At 50.7% G+C, this 16,443-nt stretch overlaps 2 protein-coding genes across 5 annotated transcripts in view; both read right to left on the bottom strand.

Moving 5' to 3' along the window:
• Positions 1-333: 333 nt before the first annotated feature.
• On the bottom strand, positions 334-11,328 carry GDPD2 (glycerophosphodiester phosphodiesterase domain containing 2). Of its 4 annotated transcripts, XM_055121556.1 has the most exons (17): positions 11,314-11,328; positions 11,056-11,198; positions 9,349-9,462; positions 8,983-9,086; positions 8,609-8,702; positions 8,393-8,452; positions 7,817-7,915; positions 7,544-7,637; positions 7,242-7,387; positions 7,052-7,134; positions 6,614-6,764; positions 3,719-3,940; positions 3,395-3,543; positions 1,625-1,772; positions 1,407-1,489; positions 1,133-1,161; positions 334-1,037 (listed from the first exon to the last, which is right to left on the bottom strand). In XM_055121556.1, exons 3-17 carry the CDS (start codon positions 9,451-9,453, stop codon positions 985-987), a joined length of 1,620 nt encoding a protein of 539 aa, XP_054977531.1. In that variant the 5' UTR covers positions 9,454-9,462; positions 11,056-11,198; positions 11,314-11,328; the 3' UTR covers positions 334-984. The 4 variants fall into 4 exon arrangements, with proteins under 4 accessions (XP_054977531.1, XP_004615813.2, XP_054977532.1 ...); XM_004615756.2 differs by lacking the exon at positions 11,314-11,328 and having other exon boundaries at positions 11,056-11,259; XM_055121557.1 differs by lacking the exons at positions 9,349-9,462; positions 11,314-11,328 and having other exon boundaries at positions 11,056-11,256.
• Positions 11,329-14,357: 3,029 nt separating this feature from the next.
• The window catches only part of KIF4A (kinesin family member 4A), a 173,626-nt gene continuing 171,540 nt past the window's right edge, over positions 14,358-16,443 (bottom strand). The window contains exons 29-30 of the mRNA XM_055121514.1: positions 15,473-15,595; positions 14,358-15,078 (exon numbers count right to left, since the gene is read on the bottom strand). Of these exons, the coding sequence (XP_054977489.1) occupies positions 14,875-15,078; positions 15,473-15,595 (327 nt within the window). The 3' untranslated portion in view covers positions 14,358-14,874. The remainder of the gene's footprint in view (positions 15,079-15,472; positions 15,596-16,443) is intronic.

Here is a 16,443-nt window from a genome sequence, read left to right on the forward strand (position 1 = left end):
CGAGTCAAGGACACTGGTCTCCAAACGGTGCTGGAAAGGGGAGTTGTTTTTTTTTTTTTCTTTTTTTCCAGCAAGTACGTCACTATGACGACCGAGGCGGCCCGCCTCTCGGGGCAGGTGGCCACCAGGTGGCGCTACAGCGCAAGACTGAGCGCCGAGCCACAGCCACGAGGGACAGCCCTGGGGGCAAGGCCTCTGGATTGCCCCCCAGGTCGTCCTCCCACTCCCCACCCCATGGATCTCCCCCACGATGATCTCTCGCATGTCACACACCATCCCAAATGGACGCCGCTTCCTCTGCCCAGCCCCGCCACCGAAAAGATTAGACTGTGACCAAGTGACAATCACATTCATTGAATCACACATCATCAACAGAGTCACGGATTAACACACGAGATACAGGAGCCAACTTGTTTTGGAAAAAAATGCTGAGCACAGCTAAGAGCCACCTGAAGGCAGGGGATTACATGGCTAGATGGAAGATTTAACTTCCAAGGCTCGAGCTAGGAATGCTGCTAAATTGAAGGGGCCAGGGGAGACGCAAATGGAGAACGGAGTAGCGTTGATCTCCCCATCCTTTTACACTTGTCCCAGTTTTTTTTTCTCATCTTCAGTCACTGGTCCAGCTGCCCCATCCCTGACACATCCATGCAGTCCCTGCAAGAATACTGGCAGACAGGTCTGAAACATTATTTTGGCAATCTCCTTTTCACTTCTTTTGTTGTAGTTTCCTTGGGGACCTTCTTATGAGTCACTGTTTTCCTAACTACTTCAGGTAACACTACCTCAAAGAGAGCAGATTCCAGTGAAGCTTACAACATGCCCCCCCTCGGAGCAGAGGGCTTTCAAAGGTCAGACGCTCCTGTTGACATATCCTGACTCCCAACCCCACCAACCTCTCCACCTCAGCTTCTCCCCCTTCCTTGCGGTTGGCCAACGCAGGCAGGCCTCAGATTTTGGTTGGTCAGGGCCAGGTTAGGATATTCACTCCATCAGGAAATTGTTGATCCTGGTCAGCAGCACAGCAGTTTCTAAGCCTGGGTTTGGGGAACAGAGGGAGGACATTATGTGGATTGGGTCAGGGAAAGAATGAGCAGAGGAAACAAATGAGGGGAAGGGAAAACATTCTTACCAGTTCTCTCTCTCTCCTTAGCACATCTCCTGTAGGGAGAAAGTTCACATGATTAGTTCAGCTATCTTCAAACATAACCTTTTGACCAGAGGTTCCTGTAACTTGCATTTCCCAGGTTGAAGCTAATTTCATTTCCATGGATGGCTCTGAGGAACTCCAAGAAATGAAGTACACTAAACTCCAAATCCCACCCCACACCCCAGCAGCTATGAATGTGAACTAGAACTGTGGGGAGAATAACAGCTCAAAGAACGGGAGGCCCCCACACACCCACCTTTGGAGGAGGAAGGTCCACAAAAGCAGAAGGGTGGACACGCAATTGGTAACAATCCACATCATTAAATAGGTTTGAGGGGGCTGTGGAAATATGAAAAGGTCCTTGTTGGCCAGAATTGGTAGTACAAAAAGGGAAATAAGGGGGGGGGGACCTGGTTAAGGAAGTACAGGAATGGGAAGAGAGGGAAAGGACAGAGATAGTCCCGAAGTTCTCACAATAAGCCAGATGGGGTAACGCAGCTGCTGCAGAAGCTGGCAGTCATTGGTGGTGACCGAATCCACCCCAGCACACCAGAGCAGTGAGAAGAGCCAAGCCTTGTTTACTACGAATAAGTTCACTGAAACATTATCTTGGTGCAGTGTCCTGTGGAAGCGGGAAAGAAATGGGTGAACATGCAGAATCATGGGTCATAAGGCATGGGAGGGCGGCGCCTTATCGGGGTTGGAATCTATAGCGTCACTGCCAAAGACCGATCTGGTCTACCTTTGCTTCACAAGCCCTGAACGAGAGTGATTTGATTTGCTTTGCTGAACTTTGTATCCTAGTGGCTCTGCTTTATGGGGCTACATACATGAGATTCCTCTGTCTTGAGATAGAACTTCTGAGGTCTCAAGAACATGTTACACTGCATGTAACATGTTACACTGCATCGTCTCTTCTACAGACCCCAAAGCCCTGTTTCCTAATATCATCACATTGAGGATCGGGGCCATTATTCCCTTTCCCGCTGTACTTCTCCAATCTGACCTCAGTACATTATATCAAGATTCCTTTTAAAGTATGGACCTCAGTCCAAACATGATATCTCCAGTGGGCTTGAACCGGATTTGAGTAGAGCTAAACTCCTCCTCCTTCTGGGCACTCTGCCTACACAAAGGCATGACTATCAGAGTGTCCGATTAATCTTAAGCAATGCCACTGATGACTCATACTGTTCGATTGAACTCTGGTCTTTTTCACACATATTCTTGTCAATGCCAGTGTCTCTTCTCTTGCGTTTGTACAAGTGAACTTTATGGAGGGCCCTGAATATAGAGATCTATATCTCTCTCGCTTGTACTTTATTTTCGTATACCTGGACCAATATCTTTGACTTTTCAGATCCTCAATTTATTTTTAATGTGTTCATGATCAGTTCATGTCTTTTGGAAAATTAACAGCTGATTGGGGTAGGGGGTTGGGCCCAACCTAGCTGTGCTTAGGAGCTGGTCCTGTCTCTGCACTCGGGATCACTCCTGGTAGACCTCAGGGGACCAAGTGTGGGATTGGGGATAGAAATGAGTTTGGTCTTGTGCAAAGCAAGGGCTCTATTTGCTGTACTTTCTCTCTACACTTCAGTCTCCTTCTTTTTCTATCTGTTCACAAGGACACGGAAAGAAAAATAGGCAATCATGTTTTGAAGTCCCTGTTTCACTTTTTGGGGCCAAACTTGTATGTGGTCCTCTTTCACCTCTTGCTGTATCGCCCACACTGTCCACTGGCCCTCTAGCTCTATTGTCTGTTGTATTCTTGACTGTAGAAGGAAAGCTAGAACTCTTTTCACGGTCTATAAGATCATATCCAGTTTGTCCTCTGTGTACCTCTCATTGTCTTTGCCTTGCTCATTCAGCTGCCGTTCCTGTTTTTATGCAGCTTTTCCATTATTAGTATCTTGTGTGTAGCGTCTTAACCTTCAGCTCAGACACCACCTTTTCAACCACTCTTCCTTATGGGGCCCCACATCAGCTGCAACCATTCCTATTGTATCTCCCTGCTCTATTAAGTTCATATCACTTATTATTGTCTTATTTGCATATATTTCATTCAGTGATTTATTGATGACTTCTTTCACTCACATACCAATGCCTGCAATAAATCATGTTGAACACAGCACATTTGATCAGTGTTTGCTGCATGAGACAATGAATGCATTATCTCACTACACTGATGATTCCCCACCATTCAGCCTTACATGATCCCCTTAGCTCCTTTGTCCTGGTACTTACTTGATATCCAAGTCTGGCAGTACTTGATAGGGGAGGTTCAGAAACAGGGTTCCCTCCGTTCTGTTGCCTTCCTGCTGTCCATATATCTGGCGCATTCTGGGTGCCCGTTGTTGGACACTAGCCCGGTCTTCATCTGGTAGCCAAAGGACCTGTAGTTTAGGGAGGATGGGCATGATGCTGGGTAAGGTCTTTGGAGACCAAGGACAGGGATAGAAAGATGTGTGGACTGTGAGCTGGGGTGGGGTCCTGGGGTAGGAGCAAATACCATAGCCCAGAGGAGGGGAGGCATGCAAGAAGGGAAACTTGGGGTCCTGGCAATATCACCATGGCTTGGGGCACCCTGGCCCTCAGCACAGTTTCCAGTGTCTGATTCACAAAAGTGTCGTAGTATGTGTGGTTTCGTGGAGGACGGCGCAAATCAAACATGATGGAAAGGTTGAGGGCTGCGGCTTCTTTCAGTAGCTCTTCCAGTGTTGGTATTGTCTGATTCCCAGCCTCTATCTGGTCAGAGACTGACAACTGCTTGGCTTCCCAGAAGGGGTTTCTCTGTAAGAATGGCAATATAATTTCAAGACCATAACAAGCCCCCCACCCATGCACACCATTTTCACTCATTTTCCCTACCCGGGGTCCTATTTCCACCCTTCTCTGAGCTAGGGTCTTTCCTCCAAACTGTGGCCTTCTTCCAGAGCGTTGATCACCTTACTCTGCCCCTACCCTCCTAGCTTCCTATCCCCTTCTCTTCCAGGAAAGTTCTTTCTTTGTCTCACAGACACTTCTGGCTTTCCTTCCAACTTGTCGCCCCCTGTTTGGCCGCACCTACATCCCTTACCACTTTTCAAGTATTTATTGCACTCCAGGCAATGTTAATAGTACGTTGCGTGTTTTTATGTATTTATGTATTCCTTCCAATAATCCTACAAGGTGGGTACTAGTCTTATTCCTAGTTTTCAGATGAGAGAATAAGGAACGTTGTCCAGGCTCAAACAGCTAATCAGGGGATAGAGTCAAGATTAAAATCCAGGGCCTGGATAGACAGTATAGTGGGTAAGGCCTTGCATTCAGCTGACCTGGGTTCCATCTACAGCCCCACATATGGTACCCCGAACCCTATTAGGAGTTCTCCCTGAGTGCAGAGTCAGGAGTAGTCCCTGAGCATTGCCATTTATGATCCAAAACGAAAACAAAAAAGATTCAAATCTAGGGCTAAGGATGTGGCTCCACAGTAAAGCACATACCTGGCTTGCATGAGATCTAGGTTTTATCTCCCCACGTAATATTTAGTGGACTGGAGGAGATAGTTTAGGGGTTAAGGTACTTGTCTTGCATGAAGACAATCCCAGTTAGATTCCCTGCACCGCATGGTCTACTGAGCATGGCCAGGAGTGTCTTCATAGCATTGAGCCTGGAGTAGGCTCCAATTACTACTGGGTGTGTCTCAATTCCGCCCCCCCTTCTCGCCAAAGATTTATATTCAGATATTCCTTGCTCTTAATCATTGTGATATATCATCGCTTAGTGAAATGGTTGCAGAATCAACATACAAAATAATGTGTGTGATCCTCTTTATGCAATATGAATGTTATATGTGTGTGAACACATGTATGTCAATATAAATAGTTCTGTATATATGTGGACTACATGCCCAAATATCAACAGTGACTATCTCAAGGGGTTGGATTATGGGAGACTCGGTTATTTTTAGCTTAAACCTAATTATTTTTATTTAAGGAAAAATATCAAAGAAATGAAACGCATCAATTTTTGAAGCAGTGCAGTGCTCAGGCTTCAGTGCTGACAGTGGTGCTCAGGGAAGCATGCTCTGTTGAGAATAGAATCTGGGGATCTTGCATGCAGAGTATGAATTTCACCCCTTTGAGCTACCCTGTAAGTGCCATGTATTACTTTTGCAATTAGAAAAAGAGATGAAACCGAGAAAGTAAAATATCCTTTCCATATTTTCCATCACGAATAGGGGTGAAGTCTGTGCTTGTGGTTCTCAGAGACTGAACATTTGCCTTCCTGACTAGTTTTTTCATTAAATTGAGAAGGGAGGGTGGAAAGATAGTACTGCAGGTAAGGCACTGGCCTTGCATGTGGCCGAGTCAGGTTTGATCTCTGGCATTCCATAGGGTCCCCTGAGACCTACGAGGGGTGGTTCCTGAGTGCAGAGACGACAGTAAGCCCTGGGTATGGCCCTAACACCAAAACAACTTTTTTATCTTTTTGATTTTGGGGCCACACCTGGTGATGCTCAGGGCTTACTCCTGCCTCTGCTCTTAGGAACCATTTGCAGTGCTAGGGAGTGAAGCCAGGTCATCCACAGATAAGGCAAGCGCCCTACCCACTATACTATCTATAAGGCCCCCTCTGGGCCATTTTTAAATTGAATCACCATGAGACACACAGTTACAAAGTTATTCATGATTGGGTTTCAGTCATACAATGTTCCAGCACCCATCCCTTCACCAGTGTACAATTCCCAGCACCAATATTCCCAGTTTCCCTCCTTCACCTTGGCCCAAACTGCCTCTATGGCAAGCACTTTTCTTCTCTCTCTCTCTCTCTCTCTCTCTTCTTTTGGACATTATGGTTGGCAATACAGGTACCAATAGGTTATCGTGTAAATCACTTTACCTCCTTTCCGCACTCAGTTCTTGTCCAGAGCGATCATTTCCAACTATCATTGTCACAGCGGTCTCCTCTCTCTTAACGATACCCCACTCCCACTGTGTCAAACTTCAAACTATGGACCAGCACTGCTGGCCTCGGGGCCAATTTAACTTCCCCTCCCACTACTTCCATGAATTTGGTCTCCTTGGTTCTATAGAGCTACATTTTGTTCTCCGGAAACACTTTTTCATACTTCTGGGCTTTAAATATGCTTTTCCCTCTGTCTAGGATTCCTGTTTCTGCTGGGCTCATTTCAAAACCACTCTCACTTCATATGCTGCTTAAGCATCTCACACCTCCACATCCTCATCCCACACCCACACTGCCAAAGAGTGACTTTTCTCTTCCTCGACAGAGGAAAGATAGTGTTATCAGTCTGCTATGCTGATAGCCTGTTGCCTTGGCTCGTTCTTTTGCTAGGTAGAAGGAGTGATTTGAGGGCAGAACTGTCACTTATTAGCCAGCATAGGGCTCAGCAAATGCCTTATCTATAAATGAACTTTGCCCTGAGCATCATGGCTGCCTCTTCCCAGAGGTTGGCCTCACCTCTAGGAACCAGGCCCCAGCATTGAGTCTCTTCAGTTCAGCACAGGAGAAGTCACTGCTGTGGGTGGTGGTTCGGGTTGGGAAAACAGAGGCCACATCTGTGGTCCTGCGCAGGTGCTCATCATGCATGAGGAAGGGAACTCCATCGGAGCTGAGGGCAGAAGAAAGGTCAAAGAGCCAAGCTCTGAGGTCTGAGCGGTAGTTAGCAGGTAGGGTGTTTGCTTTGCACACAGCTGACCTGAGTTCAATCCCCAGCATTCTATATGATCCTCGAACCACTCCTCCCAGGAGTGACCTCTGAGCACAGAGCCAGGAGTAACCCCTGAGCATAGTTGGGTCTTGCCCCCAAGCCCAAACAAAACGAAAACAGGGGGCCAAATTCTGAGATTGGTCATCATTGCCAGAGCTCCCGGCTCTGTCCTTCTCAGCCTCCCTCACCTGACCATCACATCAGTCTCAAACACAGCAGCTCCACATTCTGCAGTCTTCCGCAGGGACATCAAGGTGTTCTCGGGGGCCAGCTAGGAAAGAGAATTGGTGATGAAGTAGCGAGGATGGCCAGGGTCCTTAGGAACCCACAGGCCTGGTTCCCACCGCCCCACCCTGCCATCATTCTGTCCACACTCACCATGGGCGCCCCTCGGTGTCCCACGAGCCCAGGTTTGGGGGGTAAGTTTCTGGGTTCCATGATACAGGGTGAGGTGATGCATAAGGGGGCCAGGTAGATGGCCAGGGAAATTCCAAAAAATAGGAGCAGTAGCAGACACTTGGGACCTGTGGGGATTGGGGGGGATAGACTATGGAGAGAGGGGTTATACATGAGCGCTAGAGGCACAAAGCAGCTTGTGCGGGGCCAGGAGACCAGGCAGCAGGAAGCAGAAGCAGGGACAGCCATTGGGGTGTGCGTGTGTGGAGGGATGGAGTTGGCACCTCTTCGTTGGATACGGTAGTAGGTATCAGCCACAGGCCAGGCCAGGAAGGTGATTCCTGCAACTGCTCCAATATGAAGAAATGGGGCTGTGGCCTGTGCATAAGAACAGATTGGGGAGAGGTCTGCTTCCTAGGGAACCCTACCTTCGACCTCAAACCCGGCTTTCAGAGCTCGGAGCTACTTGCAGCCTGGGGATCCTAAGGGGGGAAAATGATGTCCTGGCGTTGATTGCCGGCAAAAGCTCCCACCTAGATCTGAATCTGGTCACTCACCTGCAGTGACAGACGTAAACTATACCATTCCTGTCGCCATTGGAAGTCGAGTCCCACAAGGCCAGTGGCCACAAGAAGCAAAATGCAGAGCAGCAACACCTGAGAGCCAGAGATGAATTGTGGACGCCTTCTACGGCAATCTAAGCTCACGGCCACTAGCCCTGTGGCCAATCCCCTCACTCTAGGCAGACAGAGACATTTCCTTCCACAGACACCACAGACACACACCATTTTATTCTTCCATTCGATAACTATGGTGGCAAAAAAAAAACAACCCTATGGTGGCCAGAGAGTTAGTGCAATGGGTAGGATTCTTGCCAACCTGGGATCCATCCCAGGTATTGCATTACCGTCCCCCCTCCCACCGCCCCACTAGGAGTGATCCCTGAGCACAGTGTCAGGGGTAGGCCCTGAACACAGCTGGGTGTATTCCCAAACCAAACCAAGCCAAAACAAATAAAGCTTCAGACTCTGAGCTCATGGCCAGGAGGAGAATAGCGAGGGTTTCTGTGAACGACTAAGCAAAAGTGCAGCGCCCAGTGGTCCAGTTCTCCTTCCCTCCTATCCCTACGGTACCTTGTGGACACTGTGCAGATGCAGAGGCTGGCCGCAGAGTCGCAGGAGCAAGGCCAAGAGCTGGGAGCAGAGTGGTGGGAGTAATAAAACACCGAGAGGGGTCACTGAGGTATCCCAGGAGCATACCCCCTTAAATAATCTCCCCTCCCTTCAGTGGCTGGGCAGAACTGAGCAGGAAGGAAGGGCTGCCGTGGGTGTTAGACCACCATAACCCACCAATAGTAAGGATGCGTATGTGACCAGCAGAGAGATGGCCAGTAGGAATGCCAGGGACCAGTCCATCCAGTGTCCCCATCGGTGGAATAGGAATCTGTGGAAGCATAGAAGGAAGTGTCTGAGGTGGGGAAAGCCAGTTAGCAGTGGCCTAAGGGGTATTGGTGGGCAGTGGATCTAGGATGAAGATGGAAAGGAGGTGACGGGAACCCCTGGGGCCTGGGGCTCCAAGTATTGGGAAGACTTCAAAGAGGGATTTCCTGAGGCCGTTGGGGAGTGGGAGAGCTGGGCAGGGCTGGGGACTCCGGAGAACCCAGGGGTCCCAGGGTGGGGAGGTTGACAGGTACGGCCCGGAAGGGAGGGGGGGAATGACACACTCATTGAAGTTGTGCAGGTCATTGAGAAGGATGAGCCCGATGTACAGCCAGCCCAGGGAGAGGAGGAAGGTGAGGAAGAGCAGGCCAAACCAGAAACAGTCGCACTGCAAAGGGGCAGGAGAGAAGCTCACAGCTGGTCCCAACTTCCAGTCAGGACCCCAACGGATGGCAGCTCCTGGAGGGCTCACTGCCAGGCGTGGGGACGGGCTGCCCTGCAGGCAGCTCTTCCATACTGGAGGGAGATATTTTTTTCTTCCTGAGGAGAGAAAGCCCCTTCCCCCGGGCTGCCTCTGAGCATCCTGGCATTCTCATCCCCTCCAACCAGGCTCTGCCTTGGTCTTCCAGCTCCCCCCATCCCTACTCCACCTTGCTGGTTTGCATCCTCTCTTTGGGGCGCTTCCTCCAGTGGCAGCTATACAGGCAGTGGAGGCAGCGGGCCCAGACGGAACAGGAGCCGGGGGACTCGGCCATGGTGAGGGCCTGGGGGAAGCGACACTCGGCCATCAGGGCCCCTGGGCGAGGGCAGATCCCAGTCTCCTTCCCCCATGCCCGTGAGGAACCCCGGGGAAGAGCAGAGGCTTGCGCCCTGGGTGGACCCCAAGTACTGTAATCAATGAGGTTGGCGGAGGGGGAGGAGAAGCCTGGGGGATATGGAGCAGGTCAGCGAGGCGCCAGTGGGCTTCCCTATTGGCTGGGGGCATACCTATTTCCCCCGACTCTGCCCCCGTTTAACTGCATCCCACTCTGAGCACAGGGTTGAAGGGCTTGCCTGGGGTGTGGGCTTGGAGAAATTGCCCAAGGTGGGGCCAACAGTTGAGCAAGTCAAGGCAGATCTGGCCCCGAGAGACGCGAGAGACGCGGCCTCATCCTGAGCCCGGGGCCTCCGGAAACTGAAAGAACCAGAAGCAGAGCTTCCAGTTCTGACCCGGGGCGAAGAGAGGCCCAGTAAACTGGCTTGTTGCTATGGTGACAGAGATTGCAGACATCACAAAGCCTAGACTGGAAGATTCTCAGTCTCCACCTTGGGGGGAGGGCGGTTGAGGGGAGCAGGTTGCCTGGGTTACAACCAATTTTCTAAAGAAAGCTTTTTTTTTCACCCCCAGCGCACACGTGGGGAAACCAAGCAAGGCCTCTCTGCAGTCCTGTCGCTTCCTGCCCAGTCATCCTGTCCAGACACCTCCCCCAACCCCCAGCCAGAAACTCACTCCTGGCCTTAGCCCATTTCATCGCAGGGGCCCCACCCTCTGAGTTGGCTTTGGTGAAAGTACAACAAATGCGGGGCAAAGGTGTGCGGAGGGGGTGTGGCTGTCTTGGGAGAGGGGATCCCTTTACCTTGGGCCTTGGCCCAGGCTGAGTCTCTGCGGGCTGAGTGTGTGACTGGAATTCTACATGCGTGCTAGGGTGTGCCATTGGTATGAGCATGGACGCGTGGGGGCCCAGAGAGATTTACAGATGGCGTTTGAGTCTGTAGCCTCCCCCTCCCCCCCCCGGGGTGGGGGATATTCGTCCAGTGTGTGTGGTCTCAGGGGCAGGAGTCCTTGTCCTGGGGGCTCCCTGACAAGGGGGTCTTAGGGGCCTTGCAGTTTCGAGACCCCTGGAGCGAGGGTGTGGCTACTCCTGAAACTGCCGCCCTGCGCCCATCCTGGCCTTGGGGCAAGAGGGATTTTAGGGGAGAGAGCGGAGAGGGAGGAAGTCGGAGCTAGGGGGAAGGCGCCCTCTTCCCTTCCTGAGCCCCCTTCCATGCAACAAGGCACCCCACATGGATGGAGGCCCTTGATTGTTCCCATCTCCAGCATGTGCTGCAGCGGCCTGCCCTGGGCCCCGACCCCACTGCCCACCGCCCCTCACTCGCTCCCGGCCCCTGGCGCACAGGCCCTACCGTGCAGCATTCCACCTCCCGCCAGAAGCTATCTGTAAAATGGGATTAAAGGCTGAGTAATGTGCAAATCCCACTCAGCAGAGCGGAGTCTGGGTGCTGCTCAGGCCCTGGGCCCGGGCTCTGCTGCTTGGAGTCCATCCCCGCTCACCCCCACCAGCCCTGCAGGCACCCCCGGCCGTCCCCAACCCTCACACCTTTTTTTTCAGCGGCTGGCAGCTCCACTCTGCTCTCTGCGCGGCACTGCACTGCTGCCCAGCTCCTCTGCGAGGTGTCTGCCTCCTCCCTCTTCCAGTCCTTGGCTCAGCCCCACCGGTCAAACAGGTGGCACTGTTGCCATCTACAGGAAGCTGCGCGGGTCCTCTCAGAAGACTGCTCTATGGCCTGTGCCCAGCCCAGTGGGGAGATGGGAAGGGAGGGGGTGGGGTGGGGAGCAGCTCGGCTGCTTTACTCACGGCTGGCCAGTCAGGGGGGCTTGGGAGCAAGGAATTCCTTTGTGCAGCCTTTCCCATCCCTCTGGCCCTCCGCCTGCTCCCCTCTCAGCCACTGCGGGGGTATTGTCCTGGCTCAGGGAAGCGAGGGCTAAGGGCACTAGGAGGGCAGATGGGCGGGAAGCTGGGGGAGGCCAGCACACAACTTGGTAACTTGGCTGTGAGAAGAGGCCCAGTCCCCAGCACACAAGGCGTGTGTGTGTGTGTGTGTGTGTGTGTGTGTGTGTGTGTGTGTGTGTGTGTAAGTCTAGCATGTAGTCTCTAACTCTCTGGGAGCAGTGCCTTGATTCATCAGCTTTTCCCTCTTGGGATTCCATTCCCACTTTTGCAAGGTATCTCAAGGAGTGAGTGGCAGGCAAACGTCCAGGGCAGCAGGTGATCCCATTTCTGGACCAGGGGCTCTCCCAGGCCCTCCTGTCATGAGCATCCCCCTCTCCCCCAGCAGCCCAGCAGGAAGCGCTCAGTCCTTAGGCACGGCCACTTGTGTCTCTCTTTCTGCAGAAGGCTCTTTCCAAGAGTCATCTGAGGTATATGTTAGGGTCAACATAAGAGGCTTCGGGGAATGTGACCAGAGACGGGAGCAAGACAGGGCTAGCTGGCATGTTCTAGTCAGTTTAATGCCAAACCACAGGGCTCCTGGAGGCGCTGCGGGCTGCCTCGACGGGCCTCCTCTCTGTACTTTTGACTAATGCAGCAGCACGAAGCAGTGCTGGGAAAGGCTGTTTTCTCGGGTGGATATGCTCAGTCCTCCCCTCCCCCAGCCCTTGGAGCTGTGTGCAGCACTGGCTTTGAAACAGTGTGAAGGAAGACTGTCTCTTAGGCCAAGAGCTGCCCCCCACCCCCTGGCTTGCCATTGTATCCAGAAGCGCTCGCTGCCAGTGGCAGAGTTCCCTGGCTCACTCCACATTAAAATGCAAAGAGAAGCCGGGCTGCTCGCTGGCAGGAAGCCAGAAAGAGCTACTGGGCCACCCAGTCCTCCAGGAGGCTGCATTCCAGCAGGTTATGCTTCAGTTTACTTTGTTTGGGAATCTCTGGTGGCGTCTTGACGAGCTTGGCTGTTTGGAGCTGAGTCCTGGGGGCTCGCCTGAGTGGGTTGGTGGATTGAGAGTTAGAGTACAAACACAAAACCCAGGGTTTAGACATTTAGAAGGATGCAAGATCAGCTGGCAGCCTGCAGATGGTATTCCAGGGCTGCCCTGCTTTGAGCTTTAAGGAGATGGAGAACCTTGCTGCATAGTAAGGAGGAAACCACAGGCTCCCCTGTTTTCAAAGGAGAAAGCAGACGGCCTGTACTGTATTGAGGTCCCGCATCAGTGATATGGCAAGCAACTGTTAAGAGAATCTTGGAAACTCGTGCCCGAAAGGCTTGGTATTACCAGTGTCATTTTGTTGTCCCTTGTCTGAACTGAAAGAAAATGAACCTGGCATGCAATACAGCCCCATTGACAGCCCCTGTAATCTTTTTTGTTTGTTTGTTTTTTGGGTCACACCTGGTGATGCACAGGGGTTACTCCTGGCTCTGCACTCAGGAATTACCCCTGGTGGTGCTCAGGGGACCATATGGAATGCTGGGAATCGAACCCGGGTTGGCCGCGTGCAAGGCAAACGCCCTACCCGCTGTGCTATCGCTCCAGCCCAACAGCCCCTGTAATCTAATGACACGCGGCTATCTGGTGTATGTCTTTCCACCAAACATTTGGTTCCTGGATCCCAAAATGGATCAAGTTAGGAAACTGGTCTCTCCCAAATAAACTGGAATGTAAACCACTGAGCAAGTATGATATGAAACAAATTTTGTGAGAAAAATATGACCCCGCTATACTCCACAGGCTTTTCATGCGCTCAAAATCCTTCCCATTCCTTTAAAAGCCCTTACTCTGCAATCCTGCAGAATGGTTTAGAGTTACCAACTGTCATTCTCCATACCAGAGAGTACAGGGGTGAAGTTACTTGCCTTGCATGTGACTGACCCTGGCTTGACCCCTGACACTGCACATGGTCCCCCGGGGCGATGTCAGGAGTGACCCTTGAGCACAGATCCAGGACTCTGTCCTGCATACTACAGCTGGGTGTGTTTCACCCACAATACCACCCCAACCAAACCAAACCAAAACAATAACCAAAATACTCTGCTATTCTCTTTTAAGAAAAAAGATTTTTTTTTTTGCTTTTTGGATCACACCCGGTGAGGCACAAGGGTCACTCCTGGCTCTGCACTCAGAAATTACCTCTGGCAGTGCGCAGGGGACCATATGGGATGCTGGGAATCAAACCCGGGTTGGCCACGTGCAAGGCAAACACCCTACCTGCTGTGCTATCACCCCAGCCCCTCAAAAGTTTTTCTGCCACGGAAAACTCATTGTTGCTTAGGTGGCTTTCTGTGTTAGGAGCGATAAAACCCAGTTTTGCAGGTCCCACGGTAGCCCTGGTGTTAGAATATTACATGGGTTAAGTTGTAGCTTTATTTTCTAATTTTGTGATTTAAGATTAGTTATTTTGGCCGCTTTATATCTTTGTGTCATCAGCAAAATAAAGAAATGTATCTATCTAGGTTGAACTGTTTGTTTTTGGTTTTTGAGCCACACCTGGTGCTGCTCAGGAATCACTCCCCTTACGGCTCTAGGGACCACATGGGATGCCTGGGATTGAACCTAGGCCCATGGTTGAACTTTTTGTGGGGAGCAAATTAAACTGTGGCAGGCACAGAGAGATGCTGAGTAATGTGGTTACTTCTTCCAAAATCTGGAGTACTCATAGGTACTACAATCCACTGGACTTGCTGGCATTGTTCTAATTTCCTAAGGCCGCAAAGTAGTGTGAAATGACACACAATGTCCCACATTCCCCTGAGAATAACAAGGATCCCTACAGAAGGTACAGGAACTTTCAGTACTCCTTAATAGCATACCCTGGACCCGAGGGACACAAGTTGACATTTTATTTCCCTTTAAGTACAGAAAGAAATTTCCAGACAGTAGATTCACTACGATTTATTCATTTAACATTAAAATTTGAAAAGATTTCATTTGCTTCGGCAAGAAACAGTGAAGACAACCGAAGGAGAGTTAAAGCACTGAGCTAGAGAGTCAAGACAAGGAGAGACCCCCCAGTCCACCACTGCTAAGTGGGATGAAAGATGGGCACTACACCCTAGAGAGGTGGTGCCGTGAAGCTGAGACCGCCCACAGATAGGAAAGCCTCAGGCTCACCCTCATCTGGGAAGAGCCTTAACTGCTTACAACACAGTCAGAAAGAGCTAGATTCGACTGGGGACAGAGTCCTGCTAGTCAGGAGTTGGCCTCTTCAGCAGGCCGCTTAGCACCTTTCCGGTGAAAAGAACAGTAGTGTCGGGCTGCAGGCCGAGTGTCAAATACCATGCAGGGTCCCGATCTTTCAGTGATATTCAGTATCTTTTTGTCCAACAGCGAGAAACCTGACATTTGCGGGAATAATTAAAAGCCCCTTCGGGCTGCTATCTGAAAGCCTCTCCCGAGTCCCTCTTGGGCAGAGCTGACAAGTCTCGCTTCAGTGGCTCTCTTCATCAATAGGGGAATAGCCAGAGAAGAAGCTGGTATTGCTGGCCAGAGCACGTTTCTTTTTCTTTCCCGGAGCTTTATTTTCTTGGGCTTCTGAGGCTGCAGTTTTGGACCCTGGGAGGTCAAAGGAAGAGGCAACTGGAGCTGTGTTCTTCAACAAATCCTGATCCACATCACACATCTCCTTCAAGATCTAGAAAGGACAGAGGCAGACATATTATTTCAGCTTGATTTTTTTTCCTTGGGGGCCATACCAGTGATCAGTGCTTACTCCTGGCAGTGCCTGGAGGATCATATGGGATGTTGGGGATGGAGTCCAAATCAGCCACATGCAAGGTAGGCACCCTACCTGCTGTATTATCTCCCCAGGCCCTATTATTCCATCATGGGGAGGGGCAGACGCTCAGCCCCTGCAATATAAATGCTTAGTACATTCCCAATGGTTCAGGGTGTCCACCAAGATTGCTCTGGCTTATGCTGGTACCTTTATTGCCTCCTCCCACTCTCCCACTGCTCTCTGTCATGCTCAATGCAGAGAGAAAGGCTAATGCAGTTGTACATGCCTTCTTTCAGTATGGTCCACCTACTTTGCGATTGGGAGTAGCAGAGACGGGGTTGAAGAAGCTTAATCCTGGGGTCACCTCTGTGGGATCCTCAAGTTTGAAGGAGCCTTCGGAATCCTGGGTTCGTTCAACAGTGCCTGAGGTATCCTGAGAATCAAGCATACAGGTACATTAGAAATGTAAGAACCAAGGTTCCAAAGTCATTCTGCTCTCCTCCAAGCAGGGTGGGGTTCCACCCTCTCACTGTAGTGATCTAACGGAGAAATTACTGGGGGAAGTCGCAGCGCTTGGCACAGCCTCAGGGGACAAGAGTGGGTGGCTCAGTAGCAGAGGACAGGCACAGCATGAGGCAAAGTCGGAAACAATGACAAACCTGGGTCGTTTCTTTGATTATCCCCTCCTCAAGGTCTGCAGTTAGTCTTTTAGCAGCCTTGTGGGGGCTGTATATATTCGTCTTTCTGTTCAAGAAGGAAACTGAGGCAGGGGAGAAGTGTTACTAAGGTAACAGAAATGGATCAAGAGGCAAGATTCCTGAGGTAGTGATAGCTACTAGGGCATCATTCTAGACTTTAGCTTCTTTCTCTGAAGCATAGAAGGAGATTTGTGGGTTTTCCAAGTGAAATGATAAGAGGAAGCCTGATTTGAAAATAAGAAAAAAATAGACAAATAATACAACAGGCAAGGCACTTGCCATGCATGAGGACAACCTGGTTCTATCTCCAGCACCGTATATGGTCCCCCAAGCACTGCCAAGAGTGATCCTTGAGAAAAAATCAAGGACAACCCTTGAGCACTGCCAGGTGTGGCCCCCAAACCAAAATATTCAAACACCCAACCAAGAAAATAACAAGTTGCTTTGGTTGTGGTGGGATCAAAGAAAGGCAGCTTTAACTCCTCTGCTAGGGGCACTTTACAAAGCTTCAGAAATCCTGGGAATAGAGACTCCTTAAGGTCCTTGCTACTTTCAACGTTCTTATTTAGTCAAATCTCTAGCT

This window comes from Sorex araneus, chromosome X, assembly GCF_027595985.1.
Source record: "Sorex araneus isolate mSorAra2 chromosome X, mSorAra2.pri, whole genome shotgun sequence".
NCBI lineage: Eukaryota > Metazoa > Chordata > Mammalia > Eulipotyphla > Soricidae > Sorex > Sorex araneus.